Below are 16,101 nucleotides of genomic sequence, written 5' to 3' on the forward strand. Positions count from 1 at the left end.
TTTTTTTTTAGAAAAAGTTCGATTGGTGTATTAGTACTCGTCAACAAGTGAAAGAACATACATTTGATCAAAGTTGATTTGACAGTTAATGTTAGAGATCGAGAAAGAAAGTTGTTTGGATTTTAGTTTGTAAATTCATGATGTTTAAAATTATTTTATGAAAATAATTGAAGTTGAGGAAGTGAAGGGAAAGAAGAAGTTTTAAGTGGTGTAGACGATGCAAATAGAAAAGGATATATAATAATGATTTTAGCAGATCAATGACTCATATGAAAAATTTTAAATAGTTTAATAATCATTTTATAACTTTTTAAAATTGAGTGACTAAAATTTAACCTGTTCACATGATGTTTCACGTGTTATCTTTTGTCACTTAGATGCTTATATACAAAATTTTATCTTTTGCAATTAGCTTCACATATCATATGTCATTAGGCAAATTTTATGTTTTAATATCCCTATTAACCAGATACAGACTCAAGATATATACACAGATTATTCAACCATCACACCAATATGTTTTAAATTCCAAAGTATAATATGCACTTCACGCCCGGTTGGTACAAACTTAAGTATAGTCCCATACACTAATCTTACGGCTTGCCAACTATACTCGATTTTTCAAATAAATTTAATAGGGTAACCAATGTTCCAAATACATTTTTATATTGATGGTCACTAAACTAACTATAAATATGACAAAGGCAAAAGCACCTATCAAACAATAGTATAGCTATGGTGAGTAGGGAATATCGTATCCACGAGGACTAAAACTACTAGTAATTAACGTCTTTTTATTATTTAGTCGACAAATTGGAATAATTATGTTTTAATCTAAAATTACTAAACTAATTTAAGTAAAAAACACAACAGAGAGTGAAATAGGAAAATAATTTAGGATAACTAAGGAAATAGACAATATCTAGGATAATCTAGACTTCACCTATTATTACAAATCTGAATTAAACGATTTATTCACTTGTGTTTTGATCAGCAGTATTAAAATTATTTTATTAAGTTTATGTTTATTACAACATTAATTTTTTAGTTACAATGCTATTAAGTAAGTATTTTATTATTTCAAAAAGTAACACCATCCAATTTATCTAAAAAGAAAAAAAAAAACAGTGTTAACAATTGCTCTTGAAATTTGAGGACTAAATATCAAAATTTTGTAAAAGTAAAAGTACTATAAACAAAATTTAACCCTTTTTACTATGGGTGTTGTTTTCTTTCTCTTTGTCTTGAAGAAGAAGAAAAGAAGAAAAAAAAGGCTCTTAAATTACAGTCCAGAGAAGAAGAAACAAGGGGAAAAATCAAGTTTTTTTTTTCTTTTGTAGAATCAAATAGATAATGTTCAGGAACCAATACGATACCGACGTCACTACATGGAGCCCGGCGGGCCGGTTGTTCCAAGTGGAGTACGCGATGGAGGCCGTGAAACAAGGCTCGGCGGCGATCGGACTCCGATCTAAGACCCATGTTGTTTTGGGTTGCGTTAACAAGGCTAATTCCGAGTTGTCTTCTCACCAGAAGAAGATCTTCAAAGTCGACGACCATATCGGTGTCGCCATAGCCGGTCTCACCGCCGACGGACGCGTCCTATCTCGGTATATGCGGAACGAGTGTATCAACTATAGCTTCACGTACGATTCGCCGCTTCCCGTGGGCCGACTCGTTGTTCAACTCGCCGATAAAGCCCAGGTCTGTTTCAATTTTGTCTCAATTGAATCACTTGGTGATGTTGATTTAGGGTTCTTTTTATAGAGTTGAAATTTTTTCCTTTTTTAGGGTTTGAACTTCAATTGGGTCTCTGCCGAAAAGTCTTCACAAGCATGAAATTTTCAAGTAATTGAAGCTCAAACATAGTTATTGACTTAGCTAGATTACTGTTCTAAATTGAAGATTACTTTACATAGAAGACTATATTATGTAGAAAAAGATTGAAAACATCAAGTAATGTGGAAATTTTAAGTAAATAAGACTATCCAATTGCATTATTGTTGAAATGGCTGATGATTAACACCAAAAAGTACCATGGAGGCGCTTCTCCGTGGAGTTGGATAGTATTTTGCCCCTCTACTCAAAAAACTCAAAAAATAGGCAAATTAGTCCTGTTTGTTAGTTCAAAGAGCCTATTTTTCCTTTACTGTTAAAAACTGACATAGTTGGTGGAATAAGCAGACAATACACTTGGCATTATGCTGACATAATTTTTAGCAAGGATCAGAATGCAATTCAACTTTTAGTACAAGGGCCTCTATGGTATTTTTACTATGATTAACAATGTAAAATGATAACCGAATGTCCAATACATAATAGCAAATGGCAAATGGTTATAGCTGAGGGAATTTCGATCTTATGGTTTGTATATTCCATTATTGAGTTAGCAATACTTGGATGTTGAGGATAAGAGGTTGAATGTACCATGGCATCGAGTGATTAGGGCAAAAGCTTTATGGTATAAAATCAGGTTAGAGAAATTAAAAGAATGTTGTTATGAGTGCCTTCCATTGACTGTTAATCGAAGGTCATCCGTGTGCTTATGTTTAACTGTGCGGGTGTTATCTGATCAAGTAGTGTTTTTAAGATAACTTGTGATAAACCTAGCACGGACCATGTACTTTTGTTGATGTAAGAGGTGAAGATTGTTGGTGCTACACTGCTACTGTGCATTAAATGATGTTAAGTATTTGAGTTTGGTTATAGTTAGTACGGATAAGTTCGTTGTATGATCTCTTTTTTGCTTATGCTGCTTCAATAGTTGGTTTGTTGAAGCTTTCAAAGTTTCTCTTTTGTTTCTTTTCCTTACTGTTCTCTGCTTATTCAGTTTGCTGCTCAAAGTTCTGTATATTTCTCGAATGTAATAGGAGTAGATTCTTGATTCTATTACATACTTGAAGGTCTAATATAATTTGTATATCTTCATTTGTATGTTATCTAGCAAGCTTTTTGTTTTGCGGTGTTTAATTTGTAACCTGGTTAGAAACTCTCTTTTTTTTTTTTTTCTGGTGGAACACCGAACCTATTGGATTTCTCGAAAGCCAAACCATGTTATTTGTTTGTGCAATTGAGATGGAAAATGCTTCTGTTTTCGGTGGCAGGTCTGCACCCAACGTTCTTGGAAACGACCTTATGGTGTTGGTTTGTTGGTGGCTGGCTTGGATGAATCCGGGGCTCATCTCTACTATAACTGCCCAAGTGGAAACTATTTTGAGTACCAAGCTTTTGCCATTGGATCACGCTCGCAAGCTGCAAAAACGTACTTGGAACGCAGGTTTGAGAGCTTTAGAGACACAACACGGGATGATCTGGTCAAGGATGCTCTTATGGCAATAAGGGAGACCCTGCAAGGAGAAACCTTAAAAAGCTCGGTATGTACAGTTGCCGTGGTAGGGGTCGGGGAACCATTCCATGTCTTGGATCAAGGAACCGTACAACAAATGATTGATGCCTTCGAAATTGTGGCAGAGCAAGAAGGTCCTGCTGCTGAACCTGATGTTGATTCAGGACAGGAGGCTTCAGCCGAGCCCGAACCTGAGCAGGGTGCTGCTGCTGGCGAAGGCGTGGCCCCTATGGATATTTGAGGATGAAAAAACCTGCTTCCCAGTCCTTCTAGATTTTTTTCGACAATGTGCTTGGAAATTCGGGTTAGTCACTATATAAACATTATTGTGTTGGATATTTCGTTGCTAGCCTGAGCTGAAACTTGAAACTACATTTACATTTATACTCAAGATAGTTGTCATTGATGTTGTTGACTTATTTAAGTGTTACTGCCTCTTGAATTATGAAATTTGGTGCAATTCTCTTGGAAAGGCCAATGACAATGTGCATTGGGGTTGCTGACAGAGTCACTCTGTGAACCCGTTCAGGTTTTAGGCAGAATCGGGAGATAAATCTTGGGGATAAAACCAAACATAAACACTCTGAATCCAACATTGGACATGGTTTGGAGGACAACACACCTTGCAAATCTCTTAGACCCTTGTGTTAGGAGTCAGATTGTATTTTGTCCCTTCTTTTAAAAAAAATAGATAAATTAGTCCATGTACGTTAGGTCAAATAGTTGATCATTCTATTAAAAATTTTATTCAAATCTATTGTTAAAAATTAGTTTATGTATGTCAGGACGAGGTACATTTGGCAGATCACATGTTACTATTTGGTTATTCTATTAATTATAAGTTTTTAATAGTAAAAATGAATGAAATATTTAATAAAAAGGATTAATTTATTTTTTAATATGATGTATAATAATTATTTGCCAATTTTTTTAGTGGAAGGGACAAAGCAATTTAACAAAATTTTTATAATATTTTTACCATCAAAATCCTTTTAATAATATACAAAAACACATCACCACAAAAATAATGTAATAAATACACAAAGCATATATACTGTCTTAAGATGATCATGGATAATGAGAATTTGAATATTTGTAAGTATTCGATTTATTTTTGCAGATTTAAATATTGATCATTGCGAATAATGAATTTTGATTAGGATATTCATTAACAAACTCAAATTTGGACATATAAATTCATTAGTCTTTTTTACTATTTTTAGATTTTTTAATTAATTTCTTTGTAGAGCTAAATATTCAATAAATAATTAATTGATTTGGATTAGGATAGTAGTAATCAAATTTGGATTTGATGTAAATAATTAACATTTTGAAAATTTAAAATAAATTTACAAATTAAAATATACTAGAATGGGATAATATAATTTTTGATGTTCGAAGATGTTAATTAGGTTTATTTTATCATTTATGCTTTTTTTTTTTACTTTGATCATTAAACTTGGCAACTAAATTCATATTGGTTCATATATTAGAATTCTGTCAAGATTTGATAATGTGACCAATGTTATTGGAACGACGGATAGATGATTGATTGATATAACGATTTGAACAGATGAATTGAGCCAATTCACTTAGAAATACTTAAAAGTGATAAAAATAAAAAACCGGGATAAAAATCAACAGCTGAGCAAATTGGTTCAGTTTAATAATTTTAGAATTTATAAAAAAATAATTAATTATTATTAGTCTGACAGTCGAACTAATTGAATTAATTGAATCAAGAATCGGTGGTGTAATTTGTTCAATCACCGATCCGATTATTAGAAAACTGAATATGATATTTGAGATTGTATAACATCTGAAAAATTATATAAAATTAATTTCAAAGTATCTTCAATTTTATATTTATGAAGTTGAGGGATGAAAGCACATAAAAGAGAAGGCCCAATTTAGTGTTATGAGCAAAACGTCGTCATGAAGGTGCGTTTGGATGCATTAGACACGGGCGAAATAACTGTAAACTACCTGCAAATTTGTCCTTTTTATTGTTATCAAATTTTCTTACTATTTTCGTGAAATTCGGCATTAAAATCTTCATCTTCAATCAAAGGCAACCCGCAAATTAAAAATTTGTTTAAAATTTTAATTAAAACTTATTTATATAAAATAATTTCTAAATTCATCATCCATATTTGATTTTTGTTTTCTGTTTTTAGGGAGGTGTTTAAAAAATTAAATTAAATTTTTTAATGGACGGATCCGGTGACGACGTTGCCGCGGTGGTAGCGCCGATAGCGAAGTGGAAGAGCGATTTCTCACGGACGTTTCAGTACTTTTTGGATCGTTCAACGCCACACCTGATGGAAAGATGGCTTGGAAGTCTCGCCATTGCGGCCGTTTACGTCCTTCGCGTTTACTTACTGCAAGGCTTTTATATCGTGTCTTATGGCATTGGGATTTATATATTGAATCTATTGATTGGTTTTTTATCGCCTAAGGTTGATCCTGAACTTGAGCATTTGGATGGTGCTTCGTTGCCGACAAAAGGTTCTGATGAATTCAGACCTTTCATTCGCCGACTTCCAGAGTTTAAGTTTTGGTAAATTTAAATTTAAAACCCGTTTTTCGATTTGGGAATTACTTTTAACTTTTTTTATTGTTATGATCGGTAAATTTCATCAAATTCTTTGCATTTAATGACTGGAACTTGAAATGCTGAAATTGGTAAGAATTTATGGAAATATTTACTTTATGAATAGCGAATTAGGATAATAAGCACTGTCTTAGTGATTTATAAGGTGCTAGGAAAAGAAATTGATCGCTTTATTGAAGTTTGTTGATACTAGGCTGAGATGATTGTAGTTGTAGACTGTTCATTTGGTGGGTAGAGAGCCATAGGACATATTATGAGTGTTCAAAGAGGAAGAAAGGTGGTTGAGGGATGAAAATAAATAGAGAGAGGCCGGAGAGAGAGATCTCAAAGCCTTGGCCATCTTATAAAAGGTGCTTATGGTTCTTCTTGAGGCGCCATGTCTCGGTTTCATGTTGATTTCGTATTCTTGAAGTTTAGCAGACCTATTGATATCACTTCCTCCTAAGGACAATGGGTAAATACGGTGTATGAATTTGTTATCGCAAGCGACCTTAGCTCACAAAACAACCTGCGAGGTTGGCGGATTGTGAGGTGACCTCATGAGGGGTAGGCATAACAAAGTTATCTTTAATTTCTTATATTTTTCACTTTCAGATATTATTAAACTCTATAATTCTCAGTATTTGAGTATTCAAGAACATACATGGACCATAACAAAATCATGCACATATTGACCAATAAAGAATTTGCATGTTCTGTTGATAAACTAGAACAAATCTAGAGTTTATTACACATCTTTTATTTATAGACACATACAAGATCTCACAAGTATACATATTATGCTTCACATCACTCATGCTAGCACCTTTTTTTGTGTGTGTGCCTTGAGCATGGGTCACTATGAGAATTGTAGTGCCTAGAGTGCCATGCGCCCTTTACAACACTGCCAACTATACTGGATCAAAAATGACTTGCTTTTATTTGGTACTATGGTTTCAGGTACTCAATAACAAAAGCTTTTTGCATAGGCTTCTTGATGACTTTCTTTTCAATATTTGATGTTCCTGTCTTTTGGCCCATATTACTCTTCTATTGGATTGCTCTCTTTGTTCTCACGATGAAGCGTCAAATAATGCATATGATCAAGTATAAATATGTTCCATTCAGCATTGGGAAACAGGTCATAGCTTAGATCTTACTTATGGTAAAACTTGTATAATTGGAACTCCTCATATAACATTTAACTTTTTACCGTTTGGGTTTCAACAGAGGTATACAGGGAAGAAGACCTCTCCCACTGGCGCAGGTTTAGTGACGGATTGAAGGGGTTGTTTACATCCTTTTCTGGAAAAACAATCCAGAAAGTTGCAACCTTTTCTAAGTTCCAATTTTCATTGTTTTAGAATTTTAGAAGGAAGAGTTGTTAATCACATGTATGTATGTCGGGAATTCCGAGTTTTTATTTCGAATGATCGACATCAAAATTGGTTATTCTTCTTTCTCTATAACTTCTTCCTATGTATTAGACTATTAGTCAATATATATTCTTTTCATTGCTTCATTAAAGTTTGTTGATGATACAAGGCTGTGATGGTGGTTGTAGAAGATTCATTCAATGGGTGGGTAGAGAGTCGTAGGACGTATTATGAGTGCTCAAAGAAGAAGAAAGGTCTTTGAGGAATGAGAATAGTGAAAAGAGAGAGAAAGAGAACAGGAAGCCTTGGCGCTAGGGGGATCTTATTAAGGGTCTCGCTGCTCTTTCTTGAGGTGCCACATGTCGGTCTCTTATTGGTTCCATATTCACGGAGCTAAGTCAATTTATTGACAAATTTCCTCCTAAGTATAAGTTGTCTTGTAAGGACATCGGGTAAATAACGATGTACGTATATGTCACCTTTGCCAGATGTGTGTTCCCCGTGCTGTGGGTTTGCGAGGTAGAGAGTTCATTGGCCCTCGTCAGCAGGATTTTGTTCTTGCAGGAGATCTTAGCTCGTGGAACACTCCGCGTGGCTGGCGGGTTGTGAGGTGATCTTGTGAGGGATAGGCATAACAAGGTTATCTTTAGAAGGAAGAGTCGTTAACCGAATGTATGTATTTATGTTGAGAATTCCGGGTTTTTATTTCGAATGATCAACTATGTTCCACATCAAAATTGGTTAATCTTCTTTCTCTAAAGCTTCTTCCCATGTGTTAAGACAATTAGTCAATATATATATTATTTTCATTGCTTCAGGTTTTAGGCCCTTTTCCCCCATGTTTTTAGCTAATAAGAATACTAATTGCTCAAAAACTTATTTTGCTTGCATTGTTGTTTGTTGACCTGATATTGGTTTTTGTGGATGGTATGAAGAAAAGGGTAGTTGTCAAGCAGTCATCAAGGAGAGCTTCTTGGGAATCTTTTCAAGCCTTGATAACACAATATTTGAGGCTTTTAAAAATTATTTTAACTTGTGAATTATATGGTATTTTAATGGTGGTTGTATAAACTGAGTGCAGGGGAAATTCTTCAAGAAAATTGACTTTTAGGGATGATGATATATAAAATGCCAGATGGATGCCTAATCATTACACACACGTCTTAGAGAACAACTCTCCAACAACTGAGCCACAGTAATCCCCATGAGTTTCTTTTTTCTTTTCTTTTTTTTTGTTTGTTTTTGACTTTGATTACTTAAGGAAAAGAATATTACAATTTGAGTATTAAGTTTTATAATAGCATTGTTCATTAAACATGGCCAGCTAATTGTTGAAGGTTTTTTTGTGTCTGTCACTTCCCCTATCTAGCCCTCTCTGGAAAAACCTTACATTAAAGCTCTCCAACAATATTCCGTAGGAAAATAAAAATGGGTGATAGAACCTTTGTTGTGATATTCTTCTTTTGGGCATTTCTTACAATAATCACCCCAACCCTTGTTGTCTGGTCAGAATCTTCCAAACCCTTGTTGGAAATGAATGGTAAGAGCTTAAAAAATCTTCACTTCGTTTAGTATATGTCTGAATGTTATGTTTGAATTGTTTTTGCTTTCCTTTGCCTTTTGCAGGTCAGAAAAATCTGGGAATAAAAGATAGGAGAATGATTGGATATGGAGTGGAACAAGTAAGCAATGCAAGCATATCTTCAACTCAAATGGAGGCAGCAACAACATCCACAACAACTGAACACCATAACTGGAGCTGGTTTCAAGAACTTGAAAGCTTAGCCAGCAAAGTCTTTCAAAAAGCAATGGGGTTGCTGATCAATGTCAGCTAAATTCAATGATAAACCTTCAAAGAAACTGTATGTTTCAATTCCACCGTCATCAGGTTTAAGTGGTAAAAGTAGCATGGAGGTCCTTGTACTAGAAGTTAAATTGTATTTTACCCCTCTACTAAAAAAATAAACAAATTAATCTATGTAGGTTAGATTAAAGTACAAATTGGTTCTTCTGTTAAAAATTTCATTTATTTCTATTGTTAAAAAATTGATTCCTGTACACTAGAATGAGGTACATGTGGCATGCCACGTGTAACTGTCTAGTTATTCCGTTAGTCATACCAATTTTTAACAGTAAAAATAGATGAAATTTTTAACAAAAGAGAGTAGTTTGCTATTTAATCTAACGTATATGGACTAATTTATTTATTTTTTTAAGTAAAAAAAGGTAAAATGCTAATTGACTATTAGGAACTTCATGGTACTCTTACCGATTTAAATTTGTTACGTCATTATTGTAAAAAATAATCAGAGAAAGCAAATATTTTCAGATATATTGACTCTGTATACAAAAAACACAAAATTATTGGGTAGAGTAGGTTAATGGAAAACAAAACCTTGAGTTTATTGAATGATTTGTTATGTTAGACTTTGGACTAGTTCACAAATTTTAGACTTTGGCTTGTTGTCTCTTGAAAATGACACAATTTATTTTATGATATTGAAAAACATACTGTATGATTGCTTTTTTTTTTTTTGAAAAAGACGATATGTTTGACATTGACAGCTTCATATATAGGGGGCTGCCGAGCTTGATTTTTGTCCTAGTGTGAATTGTCTAAGTTTGGAAGAATAAGGTTAGTTGAGGAAGCTAACAAATGATTTGTTAGTTCTAACTAATGATTCCAATCAAGTTTTCAATACATATGTATATATATACACACATGTGTGTGTATATGTATGTATGTTATATAATATTATGCTGTTAATCAGAGACCATCCAGGCCATGGGCTTTGAACAACCAGGAATCTTCTTGTTGGAGCCCGAGATGATAAAGGGTTGAACTAAAATAGCTGCAAGTGCAAGGTTTGTCTTCTGTTCCATAGCATATAATTAAGGCTAGTTTTTTTCTTTTTACAATGATAATTCAAACCTAGATTTCATGGAGTATATGAAGATGTCATAACTTGAGGTTGAAGCTAGTTTATTAGTTATTGCGTCAATAAAGTGATTATTTATGTACTTGATGCACACCAATCAATTGGACGGGTAAGATGAATTTGGATCGGGTGAATTTAGAATTTTAAATTTTAGAATAATTTACTTTAGGTCAATTTCAGATTTATTTCATTTTGGTTTTGAGTTCGGGACATTTTATGTTTGGGTTTAAATCATTATAGATTTTGATAATTTTGGGTTTGAGGAATGTGATTTTCAACTGGGTTATTGCGAGTTTGGATTATTTCAAGTACAAGGTTTAATTTTTTCAGTATGAATCATTACAAAATTTAATCATTTTGAGTTGTATTTACTTTAAATTTGGGTCAATTCAAGTTTGAATCAATTTCAAATTTAAATCTATTCGAGTTTGTGTTAATTTAAGTTAGACTTTTTAATTTTCTTATTTTAAATAAGACCAAATTAAATTTTAACTCAAATTAATTCAACTCGGATAAAATGTCCAAATATATAATAATATGATGGCATTGTTTTTAATGGTAAGGATATTGCTTCCTGTTGGGTGTTTTATTTGACCATATCTTGATAATGCAACCTTTACTCTTTAAATTTAGTAATTTTTGTTAATTTGATCTTTAATTTATTTTTAAAATTTAAGTGATAATGTGGCACAAACATCATCATAACTTAATAAAATTTAGATTTAAAGATTAATTTTGGATAATTTTGAAAGAACTATCAAGTTTTGAGACTAATATGAACAAAAGAATTCAAGACCATAATGGAAAAAAATAATAAGTTAAGAGATTAATGTTATTTTATCCCTTAAAATTAGCTAGTCATTATTCTTTTTTTTAACAGCATCAGTAGTCATCCAACTATGTTTTTTTTCTTTTTCTAGTCATCTAACTATGAAAAGTTACAAAAGAGTCATCTAACTATTAGTAAATTTCTTTTTTGGTCACTCATTATGAAAAGTTATAAAATGGTTATTCGACTATTCAATTTTATCTTTTCCGGTCACCCAACTTCTTTGGATGTTTTAGTGTTTTCATTTTGATATTAGCCCGGTGACCAAAAAAAATAAAATTGATTAGCTGCTTGATCATTTTGTAACTTATTATGGTTGAATGACCAAAAAAAAATACTAATAGTTAAATGATCATTTTATAAATTTTTTTATAATTAGATGACAAAAAACGAAAACAAAAACTATAATTGAATCACCTCTACTTATTTTACCCTATATAAAATTCTTAATTGAGCCCATACAAGTGAATTAGGCTCTTATTTAGAACCTTGAAGACCAAATGATAGTAGACACTGATATGTTCCAGGCCCAAAAACATAAAAATGTTTTAGATAGTTATTTGAAAAGTTCCAATATAGTTCTCATGGGTTGGGTCAAGATTTAAGTTTAAAAAGAAATTAAGTTTGAATTTAAAATTTAAACTGTTTAAAAAATAGTAAAATTATGTCGTCGGTTTTTATTTTTATTCTTCTCAAATTTAAAATTTAATCTCTATATTTTTACATTTAAGAATTCGATCCTCTTAATTTTTAGATTTCAAAATTCAAGTATTATTGTTAACACTGTTAAAATTATTTTTGTTAAATTTAGGTTCATTATAACGTTATTTTTTTAGTTACATAGCTATTAACTATTAAATTTTTTTTAATTTCAAAATATAAGAATAAAAAGTTTAAAAAAATGTTAAATATTAGCAATTAGACCTGAATTTTTAAATTTAAAAATTAGAGGGATTAAATTCTTAAAAATAAAAGTAAAAGAATTAAATTCAAAATTTTGAAAGAAGAACATACGGCATATTCTAACCAAAATTATTTTTTATATTTATATTATTTCTGAATAGTAAAACGAGCCAAGGTTGAAAAATATAAACCCGAATTCAAGTTAAAAAAATTAAATTTCTCGATCCATAAACAGGTCTAGACTTTATAGCCTTAGTCCCAACAAAAAGGTTTTAAAGGAATAATAAAAAAAGAAAAAAGAAAAAGTAATGGAAATATTTAATTAAACAGTCCCTATCTACATTATTGATTATCCATAGGGGTAGAATACAAGCAACTCCTCACTTTGTGTTAATTTGGTTCTTTCTTGTAGCATAAACTTCTGCATTTTCTTTTTCACCCACTCTCTCTTAAAACAGTACCAATTCCCCCATTTTACATTATTTAGCCTCACTACAAGCTATTGAAGCAACAACAAAATAGTACCAACCATATGTTACAATATTCTATATGTATGTATGTGTGTGTGTTTATGTATATTTTGCTCTTTCTTTTTTTTCTCTTTTGTTCTTTAATCACCATCAAAAGAAACCCAAAACAATGACCTTCACGGAATTTCTCCACATCGACAACACGAATACGGGTCGTTATTATTCTTTTTGAGTACCGCACAGATTCTTTTGAGGTTTTATAACAACACAACTCTTGGTACCATTACGACAAAAATATAATGATAAATTTAACTCTAGGGGCGAATCTAAATTTTTTTTAAGAGGGTTGAAATTAAATTATAAATTTTTGAGAGTCAAAATATAATTTTATCACATATTAATTTATAATTTCATCATTTTTAAAAAAGATTAAACATAGTGTTTTTTTTTCATCTTGAGGCGTCAAAGTACAATTTTACCATATATAAATTTATAATTTAATGATTTTAAGGGGTTGAAATGTAATTTTCCATTTTTAGGGGGAATGCACCTACTTGGCCCTTTGCATTCACTCTATTTAGCCTCTAACGTTTTATTCTTAATTAACAACTTTAAAAAAAAATTATCCATGTCAAGAGTAAAAGACATGTAATTTGCTACACGACAGTCACATCAATGCTATTAAAATTTTAATAGTGCAATCAACTTTTTCATTCAAAATAAAGAATTTTGACTGAACTTCGAAAGTTAAGGACTAAAGTGATCCAAAAAAAAATTAAAAATTCAATGACAAAATGAATAAACATTAAAGAGTAAATATGTTTTATAACTTTCGAGAAATGAACTCCTATATGAAGAATTTATGAGTTTATGTTTGAAGAGATATGCTTTAACTTTAAAAAGACGATGAACATTCAAAGAAAACAATATTAATTTATGCTTGTAAAGTTGACACAAACACTAATTTTGAAAATAAAAGTAGGTGACTTTTGTAATCATAACACATTAGGTAAAGTAGGGACTATAATTTGGTTGACATACCAAAAAATTTCATCATTAATTTGCATTTTTATTTGCAATGGGAGACAAATAGTTGCCCCTAACACCCAAACCTTATCCAAGTCTTATCAAGTTTATGTCCTTGTGGGCATCCCTACTTGTTTGGCAAACTTCCAACTTGCATAAAAAGATTACTTATTTTCATCCAAAATGGTAATGCCATACACTTCTTGCATGAAAAAAAGGGCTCCACACATCTCACTTCATGATATATTTTTTAAAATATTATCTATTTTGTTTTGAATTTTTTAAAATAGGGACTAAATTAACAATTTTACAAAGTTGAGAGTTAAATTTATTAATTTTATTAGAATTAAAAATAAATTAATAAAATTTATAAACATTAAAAAACTAAATTTATTATTATGTAAATAAAAAAAAGTCACATTACCTTTTGCTTAATAATTGAACCAAAATGGCAATACCATACACATCATGCATGATGGGGGTAAAAAAAGGGCTCCATATTTCACTTCATGACATTTTTTTAAAAAATTAAATATTTTTTATTGAAAAATATAAATATAAATATATTTTATGAATGTTTTAGAATAAGGATTAAATTAATAAGATATGTAAAATTGAGGCTTAAATTTATTAATTTTTTTAGAATTCAGATCAAATTGATAGAATTTGTAAAAATTAGATAGCTAACTTTGTTAGTATGCCAATAAATAAGGATAAGTCAGCATTATGTTAATGATTTAACAAAGAAATAACCAAATTATCAAATGCTGATAACATTAGTAAATCGGAAAATATTAGAGTTGAGTGACGAAAACAAAACTTATTAACAATTGAATGACTAAGTGTGCAATTTAACCCTTTATTTATTTATTTATTTATTTTTGCTTTGCTTCTAGTTGACCTCATTGTAAAGCTTGTCTGCATTTATATGCTCTTATATCCCAATACTAGAAAGTTCACAACTAAAGCAATCAGTTTCCTTTTTTCCTTATTTTACAATACAAACAGATAGGCACAGAAGTTAGCACTTTAATTAGCTAGAAATTGTCCAGACCCAAACTTGAACATTTGATTAGATTAATTTAAACGAAAATTTATAGCTTATCCTGATTTGATCATAAAAGAATCAATAGTTCAAACTCATTGAATTCTGATTCGACTAGAAAACCTAACTCTCAAATTCGAATAATTTAGACTTGAAAGATACAACCTTTTAACCTCAAAAGATCATAAAATTTTAAAATTCGATTAGACCTAATTTGAACTAACCTAATCTAAACCTAATGTAATAGGAGTTAGGGGGAGCCTTGTGCCCTCAATTCCCCAATTTAGAAAATTTTCATCAAGTCCTTGAAAAGTTGTCAATTAAAACTTTTCAATTAAAAAAAATGCTCCTTAATCCTCACAATTTTTTTTGAAAATTTTAAAGGCATGTGCTGATAGTGACTAGCTCAAATTCATTCAAGTATTATAGAGGTTTTTATAATGAGAATCGGATTACTTTTTCTTTACTAAAAAATAAGTAAATTAGTCCATATATGTTAAATCAAAGACTAAACCTATCCCTTCTATTACAAATTTCTTTCATTTCTACTATTAAAAACTGACGTGACTAATAGAAGAATCAAGCAGTTACATTTGGCGTGCCACATGCGTCTTGTATTGACGTACATGGACCAATTTTTAAATAGATGAAATTTTTTTACAGATAGATCAATTTACTATTTAATTTAACGTACAAAGATTAATTTACCAATTTTTTAAATAAAGGAAACAAAATACAATCTAATTTCTAATATAAGAAGTAAGAATTCGACCATAGTTTAGGTGGGGAATTATTTTGGTGGCCATGGAAGAACACTTTGAGTTTCATATTCCTTTAAATTATATGCAGAATCCAGTTTTGTAGCTAGCATTCACCACAATCTAAACCCCACATTAAAATTTTGAAATCTTTTTCTTGCCCCCTCAACTTTATAAATTCATTTTATTAAGCCCATAAATTCATATTAAAAAAAAAAAGGTCCTATGAAAGATACTGTATAACACTACTATTTTAAAGCACTACCAGCAGTTTTCGGCTGTCAGGTCAAGGGTCTCCTCTAGGTTTCGCCGGTTGGTGAGTGGACCCTAATGTTGTGATCCTCACATTAATCCCTACATGATTTGATTCCATCTCATCATAATAAAAAACTTCGAATTTCAATTGAATTAATCGGAACTCGAAGATAATTTAAATTTAAAATGATTTAAAGTTAGAATGACATAAATTAAATTTCGATGCCAAGTATAAATCACAAGACTCGAACTTGAAATGATTCGAATATAGATTTTTAATTTAAAAGATAAAACATGAAATGATCTGACATAAAATTTTAACTAACATATTAGAATGACCCAACTCAAATTAATCGACTTAAATTGATTGGACAGGGAATCAGTTCAACCTGCAAAATGTATAAAAATTATATAGTTGTTTTCGACCGACAAAGGAATATCTATTCAATTGATTAAATAGATTAAATAAGATTAGCATCAAATTATTTAATAAATTAAATATATTGTTAACTATATAAAAGTGAAAAAAAAATGATGGCATTCCTTGCTATAATTCAAAGC

General features: G+C 31.0%; 2 protein-coding genes across 5 annotated transcripts; both read left to right on the forward strand.

Annotated features, from left to right (window-relative positions):
- The first annotated feature begins 1,218 nt into the window (after positions 1-1,218).
- LOC107938926 (proteasome subunit alpha type-1-B) lies at positions 1,219-4,245 on the forward strand. Of its 4 annotated transcripts, none has more exons than XR_005928215.1 (3): positions 1,219-1,704; positions 3,105-3,650; positions 3,876-4,245. XR_005928215.1 is itself a non-coding variant. In XM_041114749.1 (2 exons), exons 1-2 carry the CDS (start codon positions 1,354-1,356, stop codon positions 3,585-3,587), a joined length of 834 nt encoding a protein of 277 aa, XP_040970683.1. In that variant the 5' UTR covers positions 1,219-1,353; the 3' UTR covers positions 3,588-3,796. The 4 variants fall into 4 exon arrangements, 1 of the variants encoding a protein (XP_040970683.1); XR_005928213.1 differs by having other exon boundaries at positions 1,248-1,704; positions 3,820-4,245; XR_005928214.1 differs by having other exon boundaries at positions 1,248-1,704; positions 3,853-4,245.
- Positions 4,246-5,439: 1,194 nt separating this feature from the next.
- On the forward strand, positions 5,440-7,461 carry LOC107938894 (protein RER1B). The gene is made up of 3 exons (XM_016872143.2): positions 5,440-5,906; positions 6,900-7,080; positions 7,170-7,461. Exons 1-3 carry the CDS (start codon positions 5,557-5,559, stop codon positions 7,221-7,223), a joined length of 585 nt encoding a protein of 194 aa, XP_016727632.1. The 5' UTR covers positions 5,440-5,556; the 3' UTR covers positions 7,224-7,461.
- The last annotated feature ends 8,640 nt before the right edge of the window (positions 7,462-16,101 follow it).

This window comes from Gossypium hirsutum, chromosome A06 (assembly GCF_007990345.1).
Source record: "Gossypium hirsutum isolate 1008001.06 chromosome A06, Gossypium_hirsutum_v2.1, whole genome shotgun sequence".
NCBI lineage: Eukaryota > Viridiplantae > Streptophyta > Magnoliopsida > Malvales > Malvaceae > Gossypium > Gossypium hirsutum.

Bases quoted from the DNA above. Each gene is read 5' to 3' on its own strand.
- LOC107938926 (XM_041114749.1), top strand. From the start codon at position 1,354: ATGTTCAGGAACCAATACGATACCGACGTCACTACATGGAGCCCGGCG. The intron at 1,705-3,104 runs GTCTGTTTCAAT...TTTCGGTGGCAG, and splicing joins AACTCGCCGATAAAGCCCAG to GTCTGCACCCAACGTTCTTG.
- LOC107938894 (XM_016872143.2), top strand. From the start codon at position 5,557: ATGGACGGATCCGGTGACGACGTTGCCGCGGTGGTAGCGCCGATAGCG. The intron at 5,907-6,899 runs GTAAATTTAAAT...CTATGGTTTCAG, and splicing joins CTTCCAGAGTTTAAGTTTTG to GTACTCAATAACAAAAGCTT. The intron at 7,081-7,169 runs GTCATAGCTTAG...GGGTTTCAACAG, and splicing joins CATTCAGCATTGGGAAACAG to AGGTATACAGGGAAGAAGAC.